General features: G+C 45.1%; 1 protein-coding gene across 4 annotated transcripts in view; it reads right to left on the reverse strand.

The window, feature by feature from the left end:
• Positions 1-15,248, reverse strand: part of grik5 (glutamate receptor, ionotropic, kainate 5) — a 27,212-nt gene extending 11,964 nt beyond the window's left edge. For all 4 annotated transcript variants that reach the window (XM_071526108.1, XM_071526107.1, XM_071526106.1 and 1 more), the window contains exons 1-11: positions 15,137-15,248; positions 14,080-14,244; positions 11,457-11,554; positions 10,724-10,889; positions 7,367-7,545; positions 6,415-6,468; positions 5,464-5,622; positions 4,830-4,982; positions 3,666-3,770; positions 1,297-1,404; positions 386-589 (exon numbers count right to left, since the gene is read on the reverse strand). In XM_071526108.1, coding sequence (XP_071382209.1) covers positions 386-589; positions 1,297-1,404; positions 3,666-3,770; positions 4,830-4,982; positions 5,464-5,622; positions 6,415-6,468; positions 7,367-7,545; positions 10,724-10,889; positions 11,457-11,554; positions 14,080-14,244; positions 15,137-15,248 — 1,503 coding nt within the window. The remainder of the gene's footprint in view (positions 1-385; positions 590-1,296; positions 1,405-3,665; positions 3,771-4,829; positions 4,983-5,463; positions 5,623-6,414; positions 6,469-7,366; positions 7,546-10,723; positions 10,890-11,456; positions 11,555-14,079; positions 14,245-15,136) is intronic.
• Between the last annotated feature and the right edge of the window lie 5,116 nt (positions 15,249-20,364).

Here is a 20,364-nt window from a genome sequence, read left to right on the forward strand (position 1 = left end):
TATGGTGCAGACACTTTTAGGCAATGCTACCACTCTCTTTTGGGGAATTATCAAGTCAAGTTTTGTCCTAGATAAGAGTCTTACTCCCCTCTGAGGGCAATTTGAGACACGGGAAGTTACAGCAGAGTTGGGGTTTGGGGCTACAGTGTGTGTGCGTGTGCATGAGTGTGTGTGTGTACACGTGCGTGCGTGCGTGTGTGTGTGTGTGTGTTCAAACGTGTGTGTCTGTTTGTAGAGGCACTTGAGCATTTGTGCATGTGTGCATTTCTATATTTCAGTGTGTGTGTGTGTGTGTGTGTGTGTGTGACAGAGAGAGAGAGGGAGAGAGAGAGAGAGAGAGAGAGAGAGAGAGAGAGAGAGAGACACAGAGAACGGGAGTACTCACTCTGTTGATTAGCTCTCCAACCATGCCGGTCCAAGAGCCATTGGGCTCTGGGGCTCCGTACAGGCCGTCATCCACCAGTTTGATCTTGAAGGAGAATTTCAAGATGTCTGCCAGCTCTCTCAGCATGTCAACACAGAAGCCCTCATACTGGTCGTTGCCCTGGAACTCCTGGTAGTTTCCCTTACGCATCACATACGGATTCTCCTAAACACAGGAGACACATGAGGGGTTTCATTCCAAAACACAATGCATTCCAGTTTGAGAAAAGACTGCTCACTAAAATTCACTGCTTAGTATTTCAGAAACAGAGAATCGTATTATGGAAAAAGGTTACTGTGTTGTGGGCAATTATCTTAAGATAGCTAATAACTTAAAATGATATTCCGGTGTGAGCTGCTGTTAGCATGTAAGCACTCATTTTGTGAAAGCAGGTGTCACAATTTTCAAATGGCAAATGCCACCTGAATTAAACCAAATGCTTATTAATAGGGATACAAAATGGCAGCTGCAATATGGCTGCAGAAGTCGGTGTGACATTAAGTGCGAGCCAAGGATCGTCAGTGTCATATTACATGATATCATAAAGCAGCGTATATCAAGTGTTTCTGCACATCTATGCCATGTGATGGAGCAGTATCATGCGAAAGACTGATTTATTGATATGACATTGCTCATATGGCAGCCAGACGGAGACAAGCTCTATTATTTTGATATCATCGGAATAGCAGGACTTTCACTGTTTGAATTCAGTGGCACTTTCTCAGTGCTCTATCAGTTTCTGTGACAGTCACGGTGACAGCAAAATTAGCAGAAACAGACAGCGGCACAGCAGGCGCCGCGGCCATGCAGTGACAAGAGAAAACACTATGACCTCCCCAGCATGCTGGTCCAGAAGGTAACTGCGACCTTACCAGTATGGTGGTGACGATGAGGGTCTTGTTGGCCAGCGTCTCTGACACATTAATATCCAGACTGGTGGAGTTCATTGCCAGGGTGTTGTTGGAGTACCAGATCCCGATCTGACAGAGAGCAAGCAAGAGAAAATCAATGGCTACTGTGTGATAAATAATGTACTGTTAAGCTCTTGTGTTAACAGTTTACTGCAGCAGCGGCCCAGACACCATCTATTGCAATTAAGTCAGGGTAGTAAGTATATTCAACCTATTGGGTTATTTCCTAGAGTGCCTTTGCATGTTTAATATTACTGTGCCTTGCTTTGGTATCCACACAATTACATACTGTATATCCCCATTGATTTAATTGTCCCCATTAGAGCTATATACCTGCAGCAGTGTGCAAACCGTTAAAAAAAAGCTGCTATTAAAGAGCAGGGCAAAGAGCAGGTACAAGATGGCAAAGAAGATAATGAAAAGCATTCATGATCAGGACTTTCACTGCCATGTCTATTTCCCTTTACTAACATCTTTCTTAAATTGCATAAGAACCAGCACACATATTTCCATTTTATGAGGACAATAAAGGCAGTTAAGATACATAAGTGTGTGATTATGACCTAGAAGGTGTTCAGGGGCTGTGGGTGAGGAATTGAAGCTTGCAGAGCCATTTCTTTGTGAGATAATACTGTACATTGTTCAATAGGTCAGATGAGAGGTAATGACTCCACAGACAGAATCGCAGCTTTTTCTACGACGCTTTTTATCCTGACTTGACATTTAAGAGTGGTCTTTTTCTCTGTGAACCAATGCTCCCACACTGTAGGAAGAGAACTGCTGTGCAGAAAGGTGTGAAGACTTTCACAGTTAAAATGTTAATTGTCGCAACCTAACTCACACTGAGTTAAAGTGTAGATTTGAGTATGATTATCAAATGACATTTAGTGTTAACATGGAAGGCAGTTAGCCTACACTTAGATCCCTGTAAAACATATTAAGGGAAGGTGGAGACAAAGTGTTTCCTCCAGCCAATGAACCGTGATGCAATTGCCCCCATCTGGATCTGTAGTGATGTGTGCACTTACACTTCATTAAATCGTAATTTTGAAATGCAGGTGAAATGCATTTTCTATCCTTTTCAACTTTCCTCTATCTGACGCTCAGTAGAGTCTGCACTGACAGAATGTACTAACTTGGTCCTAAAAACCTCCCTGGCTGGGTCTGCTGATATTTTGGTTCCAGGCAGACCTGGTCCAAATACCATTAGCAAATCTGTGGTGGCTTGTTACCAAAAGGTCACTAGATCAAATCCCCAGACCATCTGAGAAAGTCTGGTCCAAGAATGAGTAACTCTCTTGCCCTCTGTCAAAACCTCTACGTTCAAGGTCTTTGAGCAGTGCACTTGAACCCCATTGTTCCTGTTACACTGCTCAGTGGCAAACAGTGTAAGTCTGAGGTTGTTTTGGTCAGCTCCCAGGAGTGAATGTGTCTAACAATATGAAGGGAATGCAGGGAGCTGCTGAAAAAGAGCATGCACACTCAGAAAAAATCTTTCCTGCATCATAAATAAAATTTCAGAGGTACCAGAATGATGGTGTCACTACATATGACAACGCATAGGTGCCGGGAAGCAGGACTGTAGTCAAGACCACTTTAGTCAAGACCAAGTCAAGACCAAGACCAGAGCAAATCAAGTTCTATTCAAGACCAATACCAAAATAGGCAATAAACACTGTACATGTCTCTTCAAATGTAAAAAATAATAATAATAATAATGATAATAATAATTAAGGAGTTTCTTATGGATGAACAGATCTGCAATCCACTCTTTACTTTACCCTTCAATATCCAACTATCAATGCATAGGAAGTGACCAATCATTGCAAGTTTTAGGCCACATCACAGGTTTCTGCAGGTGAAATCCCTTAAATTGTTTGTAGTGCAGGGGAGAAAATAAACCAAACATCAGTAGAATTACTAATTTTTATGTTTGTAGATAGGCAGGCAAAAGTCGAGTCAACTCTCGAGTCAAAATTGGCATGAGACAGAGATAAGTCAAAACGGTCTCAAGCCCTGCCAGAAAGTTTAGAAACAAACTATTTGAAAGTCAATTGATGGAGTAAACTAATGCAGCTTATTTAGTCCACCCCTCTGGTACTCCAGTCAGGGTGAAACAACAGCTACTCTTTATCAGGTGGAAGGCATCAAAGCAACTTCACAGAGGAAAAGGATTTGGTTACTATCAGCTGGGCTCAGTCTGTGATGAGGCTGACCTCAGTGTTAAACGCCTCCCCAGGCGAAGTTAAATCAGATGGGTGACCTGTAACTTGCCCAATGCCTATGGGCGATCTGATCTGGCTGCTGCATGATAACAGGTGACTCCTGACCTCTTTGTGTCCGCCTCGGTGTTTCTCCAGGATCCTCAGGGTGTAGTTGGTCCTCTGACCTTTACTGTTGAACTCCACACGGCCTGTCAGACCATCGTACTCCACCTGGCAGACAGAGGGAGAGAGAGAGAGAGAGAGAGAAAGAGAGGTAGTAAGATGGGGGGGGGGGGGGGTGAGAGAGGGAGATATGGAGGACAAGAGAGAGGGTGAATGAGGGAAAGAGAGTGAGGGGGAGAGAGGGGGGGAAGCAATGGGAATAGACAGAGAAAAAGAGACAAAAAAAGAGAAAAAAGAGACTGTGAGATAAATACAGTTAATCCCCACCCTTCTGTATAAAGTCAAACATTGTTCCTCACACTATCCGTTGCGATTAAGTAAACAGATACTATCTACAGTGATTAGGAAGAGAGGGGAAAAGACAAAGAGAGAGCGAGAGAGAGAGAGAGAGAGACAGTGAGTGTCTGAGACCGGCCCAGACGGGGACGATCAACTTCGGACAACTAGGAGAAAGTGACTGAGCGAGAGGCTCAAATAGACTAGCACAGACAGTCAACAGCTCCCTAATAAGACTCAGAACTCCACCTCGCAGCTCCACTCTGCCACTCCAAAGCCCAGGTGCTGGCAGAGTTAGCGGGAGCTAAGATGAATGGCACGGTGGTGAAGATGGAGCGCGCCATGAGGTTGACTAACAAAGACAGATGTCAGGCCGGTGGGGAGGAGACAATGAGAGATGGGGCTCGGGCGACGCTGACGACAGGTCGTCGATGAAACGCACAGGCGACCAGAGATGGGAGATGACAAGGAATAACAAGAGAGAGAGGTTACATGCACATGTGATGAGGATGGTACAGTATATAGTTGTACTGAAGTTGCATTGTTGCTACTGTACAGGAGAAACACACAGTCTGATGAGAACATATGGAGCGTATGGATAGAAGTACTGTACATATATTGGCTACAATAGATATGGATGGCACTAGTGTGAAGATGTGAAAAATTCAATTGAAACCATATAAAACAGCGTACATCTAAGTTCCTTATGACACCATATTTCCTCTGTCTTACATACAGTATGTGTGTGTGTGTGTGTGTGTGTAAGCAGGCATATTAGTGAGTGAGCGAACAGTATGTATGCACACAAGCCGGCGCCTTTATAGAGCTCACCATGCGCAGGTAGTTCATAAGGCTGGTCCCATGTTGCCAGATCTGAGGCGAGGTGCAGCTGAGCGGCTTCACTCCGATTTCCTGACTGCGGTTCAATTCCCTTACCGCCCCCACCACCACATGCACCGCATCAAACATCAGCGCTGACGAGAGCTGTGGAAGGGAGTGAGGAAACACAAGAGAACGATGGGGGAGGCAGGGAGGGAGGGAGGGAGGGAGGGAGGGAGGAGGACAGCAGGAAGGGTGGAGGGATGGAGGAGAAACACAAGGAAGAAACAAAAGGAGTCCAGGGAGAAGACGTGAGGAAGGACGAGGAGGGAGGCGTGAAAACAGAGGATCGAATGGTTAGGAGGGAGGAAAAAGTGGCAGAAAGAGAGGAGTAGAGAAATGAGGTTAGAGTAAAACAGTGGGGAGGAGACACAGAAGGATACATCAATACACATTAAATACAAACCAAAAGCCAGCTGAATCTTTTTAACTGCAGCATGAATCACGAATCAATGTGAGGAATAAACTATGTTTTATGGTTACGTTGCATAACAAAGCTTTTACTGTATATCGCTTCCTGAATGTGTGCATGCATGTACATTTGTGTGTGTGTGTGTGTTTGTGTGTGTGTGTGTGTGAGACTGACCGCAGGGCCAGGGTACGTGAGGTCACAGCCCTCCCTCCAGGAGAGGTTGAGGCTCCTAATGAACTCCAGGTAGAAGGGGTGGGTGGTGTTAAACATGGAGAAACCCACAATATTGGACTGATCATCCACTATATCATCTAGTCTCAACAGGGGGAAGTCCTGGAGAGGAGGGGGGGGGGGGGGGGGGGGGGGGAGGGTGGTGGGAGGAGGAGAGAAAATTCAGGTGAGTGACAACATGTGTATCAAATCTGGGCACAGAATAAAAATACCGTTGAAAGAGGAGCATGATAAAGAAAAAGAGAGGCTGCGAGAGTGACAACATCTAATCTCAGATAGAGAGAAAAAAAGAGATAGACAGGTCGGAAAAAGGGGAAAACAGCGATAGAGAGGGAGAGAGGTTGATGGAAATGACTCTAGTAGCTGTTCACAGAGGCAAACACAAGACCTGGCATCTAAAGCATGAGCCCACAGCAAGTACAGAGGGAGGTGGAGAGGGGGGAGAAAAAAAAAAACAGGCACACGCCATAAAGTGACACATTGATTTAAATGATGTGAAGAGGCGGAGAGGGGAGGAGAGCATAACAAAGAGGCAGAAGAAAACACCGGAAGCAAAGAGAGGGTGGCTGGTAGCAGAAGGAAAAAGGGCACATCGCGTCTGTCGTCGCCTTCACCTCAGACCCCTTTTTATTCTCACTTCTTTTTTCCCATCCTCCTCTCCACTTCCACAGCCTTGTACAGTTAATTTATTTCTCAGATCTCTCCCTCTTCCCATCCTTCATCTCCTCTCTCTCTCACTCTCTCATCTCCCTTTTATTTAATACTTTCTCCACCTTAACACTTTGTCTCGTTCACAAAGGGACAGAGAGGGAGGAGCAGGCAGGGAGAAGAACAAGTTCAAAATGGAGGAATGGGAGACAGAGGAGAGGTGGAATGGAATTGGTAAGCTCTTACCATGGTGGTGAGGATGTACTTGTAAAATGCTGATGTCATCCCCAGCTCCGATGCCTGTAGGATAAAAAAAAGTGAGAGAGAGAGAGAGAGAGAGAGAGAGAGAGAGAGAGAGAAAGAGAGAGAACAAGATAGAAAAAACAGAGAAGGTGGGACGCAGGAAGGGCGAGACATGGAAGGAGAATAGAGCCAGAAAGAGAGACAAGGAAAGGAAGGAAATAGAAAAAGGATAAATATAGAGAAAGAGAATCGGGAAAAGAGGGAGAAAGGGGGAGAAAGAGTGATTGAGGGAGAGGGAGAGAGAGAGGGAGAGAGAGAGAGAGAGCAAAGGAGGACAGAGAGCGAGAGACAGAGAGCAAAAGAGACAGTTGGGGGACAAAGAAGGAGAGAAAGCGCAGGAGGAGGGGAGAGGGAGAGGGAGCATACGTTAATCACAGTTTTACATCATCAGACTAACACTAGGACATTTTGCTGAGGGCAGACAGCCGTTCCAATGTGCCCAGCGAAAACATCCCATATGCAGTCAAGCTCTGACTCACTGCGCTGGCTATCGGCATTACAGGCTGTAACATGAATCAGAACAAGCCTTTGTATAGGACTAACATCTGCACCGCATCCCAATGCAAAAAAAAAAAAAAAGAAAAAAAAGCTGTTATTCTGTGGAGGATTTTCTTAAGAGTTTAAGTGATTGTTGCTGGCAGACATGCATAGAGACCATTTCCCTTTGCAGCTCCACAGGGCACAGAAGGTAAAACATTTAAGGGAGTTTTTTTATTTTATTTTACGGATGATAAGCTCTGCACGCCCTTGATAACTGTAACCTGAATTTGCCTATTGCGTAGAATAGCGGAGGCAATGCATATCCCCCAGCGTGCTACTGCATGTACTGTATACAAGAGCAGGTTCAGCTCCTGTATATGTGCAGGGGACAGTGTAATAACGCTTGAGGCCTGACCTTTTTGAGGATGAGATAGGAGACAGAGGCGTTGGCGTCGATGATAATGGTGGCCACCTTGTCGTCACGGATCTCCTTCAGCAGCGGCGTGGGGTCCAGGTTGTCATCCAGCATCCTGATTGACAGCGTCTCCCGGGAGATGAGGAAGCGGCGCACCAGTTCCTCCAATCTCAGCAGGCCTGAGGCAGAGCCAAGGTAGAGCCCAGATGCATATCGGTCAGTATCAGTACACAAACCTCATATTTCCAGACTGTAAGCTTTGCGGGAAGTGTGAAAATCTTGTTGATTTAGCCACGGATGTCTATATATTTTACAAGGCATGGTCATTGGTTTTCCTAAATCCCAGGGAAATGAAACATGATTTAACATGTCTATGTCCTCCCATTTTTTTTTTTTTCTGTTTTCTTGTCCCTCAATGACAATTAATGAGCTTTAAACTGTATGATTATTCTGAGTGTGTATCATCCAAGACAGGACTTGTTTTTGGTTTATGGCAGTTTATTTAGTGATATATGGGATTATGATTGACTAAAAAACTGAAAATCTTGATTAAATATAAATAAAATAATTACAGTGAAAAAATGTTAAAACCAAATGATGAAATTCAGAGATACAAGGATTCTGCAAGACACTGACAATATGAAGGACAGGACCAGAACAGCAGGGTAAGAGGAGAAAAACTGGAATACTTGAGACAATTCATCCACTTCAAGCGAATTCCTCTTGAAAACGAGTATAACCAGTGACAGTCAAGACTCACTTGACATCCTGCATGGAACGAGACTTTATTGGAAAGCCTACCCTGCTACTTCCTAATTGTAATTCCATAGTAAAACACCCCTAGCTATGTAAATAAGTGGTGGGGGCAGGCATCTGGGGATAGAGGGAGGTGGGGGGAGAGAGGGAGGAGAGGAGGAGGAGAGGAGGAGGAGGAGAGAGGTAGCACACAGGGCCCTTCAGCAGGAGAAAGGCTCTGTAAGCAGTGGGGTAATCACTGAACCAGGCCAAAACTTTAATTAGTTTGAGGAAGGAGGGGAAAAAATCAATGCACTTTACAGCTTCCTCCCTCTCCTCCCCTCTCTCTCTCTCTCTTTCTCCTCCTTTCACATTCTCTCTCTCTCTCTCTCACACACACACACAAGCTCTTGCTCACTCTAACCTCTCTATCTCTCTCGTCTTAGCCCCTTGCTCTAGTTACCTCTCTCCCTCTTTATCCATCTCTCTCTTACGCTGCCACTGTCTCCTCCTCCTCCTCCTCCTCCTCCTGCTCAGTCTCTCTCGACCCTCCCTCCCTCTCCTTCTCCTTAACCTCATCCATCTCATGAAAACTGCATAATGGAATTAGGCTCAGATAGAGCGTTGTGACCCAGGCATAGCGAGAGAGGGATACGTCGGAAATGACCCAAAATCTCTGACTCACTCTCATTTAACAGCGTTTCTATGGGTCGCTACTTGCCGAGGCTAAAGAGGGAAAATGACTTAAATTAATGTCATTAAAATCTGCCCACATGGTGTTACAAAAATGACCAGTCTCCTTCTCTAAATACGTTACATAATCAGGGTAGCGTGGTGCGTGTCAACGAAATGTGTGATTTCACACGTTACTCGCCTCACAAACAAAAAAGACAGAACGTCTACTTCCATTGAACACTGGGGTAAACAAGATGAATAAATCAAGTGGGCTGGTGGTAAACATTGTCTGATGTTCAACCTCGGCAGCGCCAGAGTAGAAGTGCATACACAGACACACACACACACACACACATACATTTACCCACAAGTACCCCAACACCTACTCCCTCATATACAGACATACACACAGGCGCAAAAATACACACACACACAAACATACCTGCATATATAAAGCGCTACTCAAACACACACACACAAAACACACAAAACACACCAAACGCATACACACAAAACACATCAAAAACACACATACCCAGCCACACACACCCACGCAGTCATTCAGTGTGTGGAACAAGCCTGTTGAGTGGCAGTTAGCACCTATTCTGCAGCCATGGCAACCAGCTCCATGGCGATAGATAGTGCAGCCAAGTGGGTCAGAGTCTGCGAGTGTGATAACCTTGTAAAGATCACCTTCAAGCCAAATATATTACACACACACACACCCTCAATCTCTCCACCAGTAAGAACTGCATCTTTGTGCCAGTAACTATCAGGCTATCTGTTGCCTCTAATTCTTATGAGAGAGGACGCTTTGTGAAAGACAAGGTTCTTATCTATCCATTCAACTGATCATCAAAACTGCAAAAGATGTCTGATGTCATTTCAAAGCTGTTTTAGTTCAATGAAATGACAAGACTGTGAGGAATTGAGCCTACTTTCAGGGACTGCAAGAAAACTGGCTAACTGTTGTGGAGATAATGAAAGCATGGCGATCATTAAATCAATTATTCATAATGCCACGGCTTTTTGTTTGTCTAAATCTACCCTTTTCACACTGCGATGACAAGTGTACACACACTTCAATGGTCCCACTTATTCTTTTTCCTGTTGCTCTTCAGTTCTAGTATAGTTCTCGTTTGGCTGATGTGTTGAGTCAACAGCTGCACAACAACTCGTCTCAATTCAGTTTTGGCTCAGATCTGGGCAAAACTTAAGGTGATTATTGCGTGGAAAATTATGATTACACCACGTCATGATGGCAAAGAGGGATAAAGCACATATCGTGTGCTGTATTCACAACGCTGTGGGTTTGAATCCCACAGCCACTACCCAACCTGGCCCATATTTTCCTGCCTCTCTCTACGATGGAGGGCATAATAAATCAATAATGCATTCTTTCAAAACAAAAATCAAGAGAACTGGTGACTAAGTGCTGAAGTCCCCCTGATGTTAAAGCTCTTTGAGTGCCTGGCAAGTGAAATCATATGCCCCTTAAGTAGTTCTAATATTGGAAAGCATTTTAAATTGTAATTTATTTAATTGGTTTTGACCAACAGGCTCTGAGGTGGACGAGAGACAGTGTGAGGTAGAGTGAGAGCATGAGTAATAGGACGGCTGTGGTGTGAGCCATGTTCTGAACTCTGACAGCACAGAGAACTTTATGGCCAGACTGTTAAAATGAGTGTCCAACAGTGCAAAACAGTCATATCCGCCCAAATAGTGTGAATGTGCCAACACTCCCACAGAGGAATCTGCACACAAAGTATGCATACACACACACACACACACACACACACACACTCACAAACACACACATACACTAAGCGAATGAGCTTGCAAGCACGCAATCACAGCATCCCACATACACCTAACCACATAGAATAATACACGCCTACGCAGTCGCACATAATGTACAGCCACACAACAGACTGCATGTGTACTCACACTCAGCCTTGGCACAGACCAGGCTGGCTGACGGGTAACTGAAGGAGCGTAAGATGGCTCCTATGGCCAGGCTCAGGTCCTCGTTGCTAGGGTACAGAGTCACTGAGGCAAAGCGCAGGTACGGCAAGCGAGGAGTTTCCTCTGGACCTATCTTTACATGAGGGATCTGAGAGGAGAGGAAGAGGGAGAGGAGAGGAGAGGAGAGGAGAGGAGAGGAGAGGAGAGGAGAGGAGAGGAGAGGAGAGGAGAGGAGACTTAAAAAAGGATTTAAAGAGGTATAGAAACATTAAGAAAGGGGAGACAAGCAAATTTATAGTGTATTAACCCCCCCCCCACGCACACACACACACGCGCACACACACACACACACACACACACACACACACGAGAAAAACAGTGAATAAGGAAGGTCCATTAGAGGAAGAGAGGATAGAGGGATAAAAGAGATATAAGAAAGATGGCAGAGGCAGAGAACAGAGAGTGCAAAGGATAAAAGGCCATAGGAAGAAAGGAGAAAACAGATGGAAGAAGTGGAAGATGGTTAATTATATGAGAAGAGGTTCAATACGCATGGGAACCCGAATCTCTAGATACATTCAACATGAAGTCTATGTGAGTAGGAGGGGTTGTAAGTCAGAGAGAAAGAGACAGCATGTGTGTGAATGCACAGATTGACATGCGTGTGTGTGTGTGTGTGTGTGTGTGTGTGTGTGTGTGTGTTTTGCACACTCACCTCCTTCTCTCCACATATATGACTGACAGTAGAGCCAGAGGCGGGGCTGGAGGCGGGACCTATCACAGAGACGACGCCTTTGGGTAGAATCTGACACACTGAAAGGGAAAAAGGAAAATAAACATGGAATACAGAGGCAGAGGAGTCGGCAACACACTGCCTTTCCTTTCCTTCATTTTGATGGTAATATGGAGTTGGCACAGGGGTTGCAGTTGGGGAGGGTTGCTCCACAAGAGACAGATGTGGAAATCTAAAATTCAGCAAGAGGATGCATATAATTTCAGTTCCATTTTAACCACTGATGCTACTGTAGCAGCACAACCTGTCTCATTATAATCTGATTTATTTTGAGATGAAAACTCCAAGGACTAAAGTAGGGCTGCCCATGTATTGCCCACTGTTTGTTGGGGTTTTTTGTCAGTTGGTCGGTATTAATGATTTTTTTATGACTTTGTATGTGCTATGATTACTGTATATCTCTAGTGTATTCAAAACTTTGTGGTCATCTTTGATTAACATCTTAATGTTAATTTGCATGAGACATCTTTTGGCAGGAGGACAATAATGTGGGAGAAACATTTTTACATATTTTTCTATTACTGTAGTATACATAGAGTATTCAATCAGTCCATAAAATCATAGGACTATTACTCAACAATTGATTTCTTTGTACAGGAATAGCCCTAGTCCACACAGTCTCTCTGATTCAATGTACAATCATGTACAGATTGCACTATTCAAAACCCCCAGCTGAAAAAGAATTTCTCCACTATGTCGACTAGACAGGCGGAGTAGTTAAAAGTGAATGGAAACAGCTTATATGCATGGTCTGTCTTATACTTGACTAATTGATCAACCTGCAGCCTGTGTAAGTGATCAATAGCCCTGATAGCCTAACATGTCCATCTGCCAATCACAGTTAGAGAAAAAAAATAGGGAGTGCTTAAAATCCAGCATCTGTTATTGACTAGCATCCATGAGGGACAGTAGTTTGACCATCCCACAAATTCAGGGGCTAAATGCTATGGCATCTCTAGAATTACTTTTTGTTTTTGTACCGTATCTCTTTAATATCTCTTATACAAGCAAAGGTTGGGTAACAGCAATATGTTGGATGTGTAGTGGAGTCTAGCATCACTCCATCCTCATCATTTTGATGAGTGCATTAGTAAGCGCTTTCTGTCTACCTACCTGCCAAATGATTTAATGGCGACAGCAGAAATGAGTCAGGTGACTTAATTGCGTTTTCCTGATAGTCATAAAGTGCTGTTCTTACTGCTATATCTGGTTGGTAATTTAATTTCTCCAATAAGTCGTCCTCACTCCTAACCATAGGCTTTGTGTGTGTCTGTGTGTCTGTGTATGTGTGTGTGTGGGTGTGTGTGTGTGTGTGTGTGTGTGTGTGTGTGTGCCTTCATGCCTGCCTGTATGTCTGCGTGTGTGCTTGCCTACACTGTGTCCATGTGTGACTGTGCATGTGCGTGTCTACAGTATGTCTACAGAGGAGATGTGTGTGCATGCATGTGTAAACGTGTGTGTGTGTGTGTGTGTGTGTGTGTGTGTGTGTGTGTGTGTGTGTGTGTGGGTGTGTGTGTGTGTGTGTGGGTGGGTGTGTGCGTGCGTGCTAGCATGCTTCAGACAAGCATAGCTGTAAGATGATGAGCTCTCTGATCCAGAGACCAAAAAACCCTGCTGGCAAACAAGCCTGTCAGAGTCTCCTGCCCATCGGTCAAGGACACACACACACACACACACACACACACACACACACACACACACACACACACACCACACAAGCCCACAACTCAAGCATGCACATATGCACACAACCCCTTCTCATGCACACATAGACATTTGCCAGTAGCTTGTGGCAGGGTCAGTGACCTATTACAATGGGAGCAGGGAGTCTCTGTCTCCTCAGTGGCTGGATTCAGCAGTCCTTGTTCTGTCTTCATTGACTGCTAACATTCTGCTTTAGCTCTTTATATCAATACAATTTCATGTAGCAGCCTACATGGCCTGATATTGCCTTGTGTTGGTCCGTACCGCTGATCTATATTGGTATCTAACTTCCTGGTGTTGATGGTTGTTTTCTGTTGTCGTGGTCAGGACCAGCCATTACTGGAGGGCGCTGGTCAACTGGTTTTACTGACCGGCTTAATGGCCCATTACTGGTCTGCAACGATTCGTATAGAAATCAATACAAGTCCCTACTGGCTCCACTCATGTGATGGTGGTGGCCTGCTATCGTGATAGTCAGTATAGAGTTTTGCTCTGCCAACGTTTGAAAAAGCGGACACCTACACTGACAAAATTATGACTGGTAACATTTTAGAGAATGTAATCGTCTCTATTTTTAGAAATATTATCAGTTTTTTTTGTAGTATTGTGTGTTGGAATGAAGCCTGCAGTGTTCAGTACTATTCTTCCCTGCTCCACACTGGGCATTGTTAATCCACCCACTGGTATTGGTGGTCTTTTACTGGTTAATGTCATGTTTTTGTTGTCTGTGCTGATTAGACATTGTGCTCCACTGGGCTCTATTGGTTTTTGCTGGTCAATATCATTCTCATGGTTTATACACATCCACTGGACTTTAGTGGTGTCTGCTGGCTCCACTCACTGGTGTCGGTAGTGTCGTACTGGGAGTCTTTTTGCAGCTCGTAGATGTCCACCTCCACGCGCGCTCGGGCCGGGCCCTCCATCACGCTGTTGATGTTCTCCCTGGCCAGGGCCAGCGCCAGCCGCTCCCCGCGCCCACACACCGACTGGTCGTCCAGGATCGCCGCTGGGGAGACGGAGCAGATGTGGGGCGAAGAAAAGAAAACAGAGGTGGGGGGGTGGGGGGTGGAGAGAAAGACAGAGCATGAGGATGGAGAGGGGAAGAGAAAGAAAACGGGATGCAGTGAGAAGTGGAAGACCATTTATCATTAATGCTACCACCCATGCTCAGCTCATGTGTGGGTGAGAATGTGTATTGGGAAGATAGGGGGGGGGTATAAAAGTGCAGTACAGCTAATGTTTTGTCAGAGGACCATTTTTGGTGCATACATATGCATATCTTCATAGAAAATAAATTCCCATCCTTAGTTTTTGGTAGTGTGTGGGTTTCCTTACACCTACTATACTTGTATCAATTATGACCTACTTAACTAAATAGACGGAGCCTGGACATCAAATAAGCAGATCAGTTTCATTCTACTAAAAAAGTATTCATAATTATACATCTATAATAGTAGGCTTTAAAGTCCCCATGAAATGAACTCCCATTACTTTTACCTCCTGGAAAACTGCACTAGTAGCAGTAAATATTAATTTCTAACAAATAAAACCATCAGATTTTTGAACAATCCCGTTTCTCTGCACTCCTCCCATCAAATAAAATTCTCTCTCTCTCTCCCTGACTCATATTCCATTGGTTTAGACTTTTGAATGATCCCTCACTGTGTTATGTCCCGTCCTGTTTCAACAGGAAATGTGTCAAATCACGTAAGTAAAGATGCCATTTCATGGGGTCTTTAAAATGTTGTCAAACATTCTGTCTCTCATTGTATTGCCCTATGTGTTAAAGGAACCAGAGCAGGTAAAAACAAACCATGAAAAGTATCTGCAAATACTTTTTGACGCAAGTTAGTGGGACTGGTAGGGACGGAGGGATGGAGGGATGACCGGCCACTCACCCATGCGGACGGAGGAGAGCAGGGGGGCCTGACTGAGGGAGCGTGGCGCCATGGTGATTAGCAGGAAGGAGAGGAAGTGTATCGACAGCAGCAGTGCTGGCAGAGCCGGCATCTTCTACTGCTCCTCATGGAGAACGGTCTGCTGGCTGCCTGTACCGCCACCTGCAGGAGCGGAGAACACACTACAGTCACTGGACACACAATCATTCGACTGGCACACGAGTTCTCTCCAATTTATCTCCAGTTTACTCTGTCATATTTGCATGTAGAGGATGCACCTTCAACTGTGGCGGTGACACACATATACACACAGACCACATACTGTATACAAGGCATTCTGCTTTCTGGGCTATGAAGATGTTCACTGTCATAGCAGAGAGGCTCGCCATGCATACAGTCTGTATAATAACAAATACACACATCTCTATTGATGGCTCCCAAAGAAAATCTTCCGTTTACAAGTGACAGGACTCAGCCTTGAAGACCTCTCCAGAGGCAGCTCAAAGACAGGATCATCACAACAACAAACCAACTGACGCACCCGTCACTGTACATTCACACATACATACTATACACTGTACATATACACACACACGCAGGCATACATAAATTCACATTTGGATGCACACCCACATACACATAGAAACAATTACTGTACACACATAAACACAGATGCATGTCCATATACTATGCACCCACACACACCCGCACATACACACATGCATTCTGTACCCCCTCCCCTCCCCCTTCACACACACACACACACACATACATACGTACATACTCATACACACACAAAGAGAGCTCGCCTCGGCTCCACTGGTGCTAAGCAGCTCTCACTAGGAGTGACACAGCCGTGCTCTGACTGACAACGTGACAAGGCAGTGTGAAAGGATGGAGAGATGAAGGGAGGGATGAAGAGAGAGAGAGGAAGGGAGGGAGGGAGGGAGGGGTGTGTGACAGACAGACAGGGAGGCGGGGGAGGGGGGGGGTTGACCTGGGAATGTAGCGAATCACTGGATCACCAATCTGAGCCTTAGACAGGTCTGACAGACAATTGAAAGAGTCAGTTTGTGACCTTCAATTGACCTGAACTGGGGGTGTTGGAGTGATAAAATCCTGACCTTTGACCTTGAAAAGCGCATGCGGCTGTGGATTGTTGGGTTGGCGTTGTGTGCGTGCGTGTGCATACGCTTGTGTGTACATCAAAGAGGTTTGTGCAGACGATGTTGATTGTCTGTCACTGTGTTGTACATCCCTCCCACCCCCCCTTCCTTTCTCTTCAGCCCTTTGTGCTTTGAGTTTTTCATTTTGCCTTTTTTCCAGTCACCTCTCCAACACTTGTTTGGCTTTGATGTTTAGCACATCAGAAAAATCTGCAACCCTGCGCTCTGAATCTCTCACTGTGCTTCATGAACCAACCCCACTTCCCCTTTTCTCATTTTTGTTCCTTTTCTATCACCTCTCTCTATGCAGTTGCTACCCCCAACTTATCTCATTTGTTGTGTCAAAGGGTGGGCAAGTGTGTGCATGTGCATGCGCATGTTTGTAATACTAATAGCATGCACCATACTGTCCAGACCGCCGTGTTGCTCTCATTATAGTCACTGCAGCCCAAAGTGAACAGAGGCAGTCCTCTGTGTGTGGGCATGTTCTGCATCTCTGACCCAACATAGAAAAACAGGCACACTGTGAGAGCGATATTTTGTTTTTCTTAAATCATTCACGTTGGGATTCAGAGCTATAAAAATGTATAATACATTGTAGGGATCAATAAATAATTTTTGAATCAAAAAGCAAAAAGGTTCATGGCATTTGGCCACATTTGTGTGCATGTGTTTTGTGTGTGTGTCTGTGTGTTCCTGAAACCCTAATGGTGTACACTATGCTGCCCATGCCACAGTGTTCCTGTTATTAACCGGTGTAAGTGAACAGAGACAGTTATGCAAGAGCTGATTATTCTGACCGCACAATGAGATCACTACAGCACACCGCTCTGTCACACCACTGTGTATTGTGCTGCACAGTGCTCCATTTTGCTGGCTGCTACTACTGTATTCTGTTGGCTTGCCACGCTACTGCTCTCTTTCTCAATTTACACTTCACCAAAGTGTGTGCGTGTGTGTGTGATGTGTGTAGTCTGGACCTGTGGTTGTGAGTGTGTGCGTTTGCATGTGTGTATGTGTGGGCATGCGCTTACCTTGCGTGAGTGTGATGGCGTATTGATCGAGGCCAGCTGAAGTGGCGGGCCCTCAGGTGCAGTCAATCAAAACAATGGGGAACCTGTCATGGGAGCGCTGCATTTCACAGGAGCCATCTGATTGGCTATTACCGGGAAGCAGATTGCCATGATGGCCAATAAGATCCTGACTGAGGCCATGCTTTCAATAAGGATTGGACGGACCCGGTGCTATTTCACCGTTATTGAGAGCTATTGACAGTGTTGGAGAGAGAAGATTACAGCATCTATACTTCTATATGTCTCCAGGGTCTGGGGGAGGGGGGGGGTGAGGAAGGAAGGAAGGAAGGAGATGAAAAGCTGTGATGAAGCTGTGAAAATGGGTGAAAAAAAGAAAGCAGAGGGGATGGGGAGGTGTTTGGGGACGATGAGGGAATAAAAGAACAAAATTGAATATAGAGAAAAGAGATTGGAAAGTGGACCTCTCAGCAGAAAGAGAGAGAGAGAGAGTAAGGAATATGATAGAGGAAGGGTGGGGAAGTCAGGGGAACAAATAGAGTCAGAGAGAGAGAGAGAGCGAGAGAGCAACCGGTGTGAGACTATTGCAGTGTTTAATCCAGAGTCCTGTGTATGTGTTGTGTTGCTGTAGTACATGGCTGGCTCCCTGCAGTGGTCGGGTGTCAGTCTGCAGGGAGCGGGAGCAGCGAGAGGGCCGAGGGAAGCCAGACTAGTGTACAGAAACACTCCTTCTAGCCCCCGCTCTCTTTCATTCTGCACCCTGCTGTAAGTCACCCCGCACACTGGCACCGCTGAGAAATACACAAAAGCAAAATACATAAATATCCAGACTCGCTCTGTGCGTGTGTGTGTGTGTGTGTGTGTGTGTGTGAGAGAGAGAGAGAGAGAGAGAGAGAGAGAGATGTGTGTGTGTGTGTGTGTGTGTGTGTGTAAAAGATAGAGAGAGAGTGGAGAGTGAGAGAGAGGACATTCATCCCAGTTGGAGATTTAGCTGTTTGGTGCATGCATTCATCTTAGTGTGTATGCATATTTGTGTGTGTAAGTGTGTGTGTGTGCGTGTGTATGTGAGAGAGAGTGAGAGAGAGAGAAAGAGAGAGAGAGAGAGAGAGAGTGTTTGTGTGTGTGTGTGTGCTGTTTGCTATGCTGTTGTGTTTGTGTCTGTGCTGGAGAGACTTGGCGGATTGCTCATAGTGTCTGCAGTGCCTATTATGAAAGAGAAAAGCGTAAAATCAGAGATCTTAATTATCTAGAGAGAGCGCAAGGGAAAGGGGGGGTGTGAGGGAGAGGAGGCAGGAGAGGACCAGAGTGGGAGGGAGGGAGGGAGAGAGAGAGAGAGAGAGAGAGAGAGAGAGAGAGAGAGAGAGAGGAAAGCAGAGAATGAGGGAACGCTATCTCGCCTACACCCCCAGGCGCAGATGAGGAGAGGATGAACAGAGAATAAGGCAGAGAGGAAGCAGGATGAGAGATAGGGGAGGAGAGAAAGAAGAGAGGGATGCAGGGAAAGACAAAAAGAACTCAGATGGAGAAAAGCAGCTTGAGGGGGGGATGAGGAGAGGAGAGGAAGCGTGGTGTCGATGGGGGGGGCCGGCGAATCATTTGTTTTTCCCCCCTCTGCCTTATTGTATGACACAAGAAAATCTGACAGTTATCATAATGGAAGGATGAATCATTCCCGTAATTGAATTTGCAAGTGGAACGGCTTCAGCGGCTGCGGATTTAAGAAGACTGTACCGCCAGCCATTATGGGAGAGAAGCATTATTTTCCTCATTCTTTTCACAATTAATAGTCATTGTTGGCTAGAGAGGGCCTGTTGGAGACGGCTGGGCTGCTGTCACTGAATGAGCGCGGCCGGGGCATTTCAGAGCATTTGTTAGCCCCCAGACAATCTGGATCAGCTGTGTGGATAGTTTGGTGTGTGTGTGTGTGTGTGTGTGTGTGTAAGCGTGTGTGTGTACCAGGATTGCGGACGGGGTTAGAAATATACAGAGGACCCCTCTCTAACCCCTTCTGGCTTTTTGTAGGATTAAGTGTTTAGTAGTTTGTGTCTGCATCTAATACCAAAAGCAGCACATGTTCTTGGTCGCATTGACTCAGCATCTTTCACTTTGCCCCCCTTCGCACTTCCTCCTCCTCCTCTCTTCCCTTCCTACCTCTTCATCTCTCGCCGTCTCTGCCTTCCCCTTCTATCTTAATTGTGTCCTTTTCTCCATCCTACAACTGTGTCCTTTCCTCCATCCTTTCCCGCTCTGTTTTCTTTTTCTTGTGGCTTTCTATTAGCATTCAATTATTCCCAGTGATGTAGTGTGAAATAAAAAGATGTGTAAAGCTCCAGTCAGTGATGATCACAACAATCAATAAAAATAAAAGTCAAATTAGTAAGTAAAATTACATTTTCAGAACAGCATTACCATGCATCTTATCCTATCTACATATAACTCACACCAAATTGATACTACTTAATATGATATATGATATGATATGAACATATGTGAATTTCCATTACATCCCTGATTATTACCCTTATATTTAACAATTCTCATTGTTTTAGGCATTTGAGACTTTGGATTTGAGGCATGTGAGACTTTGAATAAGGTTCCGACATTTTGAGCAAAAATGATTTATTCATATTATATCGCTCTACCAAGAAGTCGTTACATATAGCTGAAATTAGATTTCTGAAAATGTTTACTTAAGTGCAAAATGTTAGATAAAAGGTTATATTAGTTTGGGCATATGGAATGTGAAAGAGTAAATGCTCAGTATCTCAAAACTACTCTGAATGCAAATGAAACCATATCATTCCAAGCTCATGCATTCTCTATGTCTCTCTCTCTCTCGCTCTTTCTCCCACTCCTTTTCCATAGGTTCTTACCTTGTCCTCCCTTAGCAGGGCTGCAGGCGCTTTGATCTCACATTTTTTTACCTTTCTGCCCCCTTCTCTCTCTCTCTCTCTCTCTGCCCCCCCTCCCCGCCTCCCCACCTCTGAATCTCTTCTCACTCAGTCTCTATCTATTTTGCCTCTCTTCCCCA

Source organism: Centroberyx affinis, unplaced genomic scaffold (assembly GCF_046629955.1).
Source record: "Centroberyx affinis isolate AG114_WGS23_722 - 3 ecotype Tasmania unplaced genomic scaffold, CSIRO-AGI_Caff_v1 ptg001385l_1, whole genome shotgun sequence".
Taxonomy (NCBI): Eukaryota; Metazoa; Chordata; class Actinopteri; order Beryciformes; family Berycidae; genus Centroberyx; species Centroberyx affinis.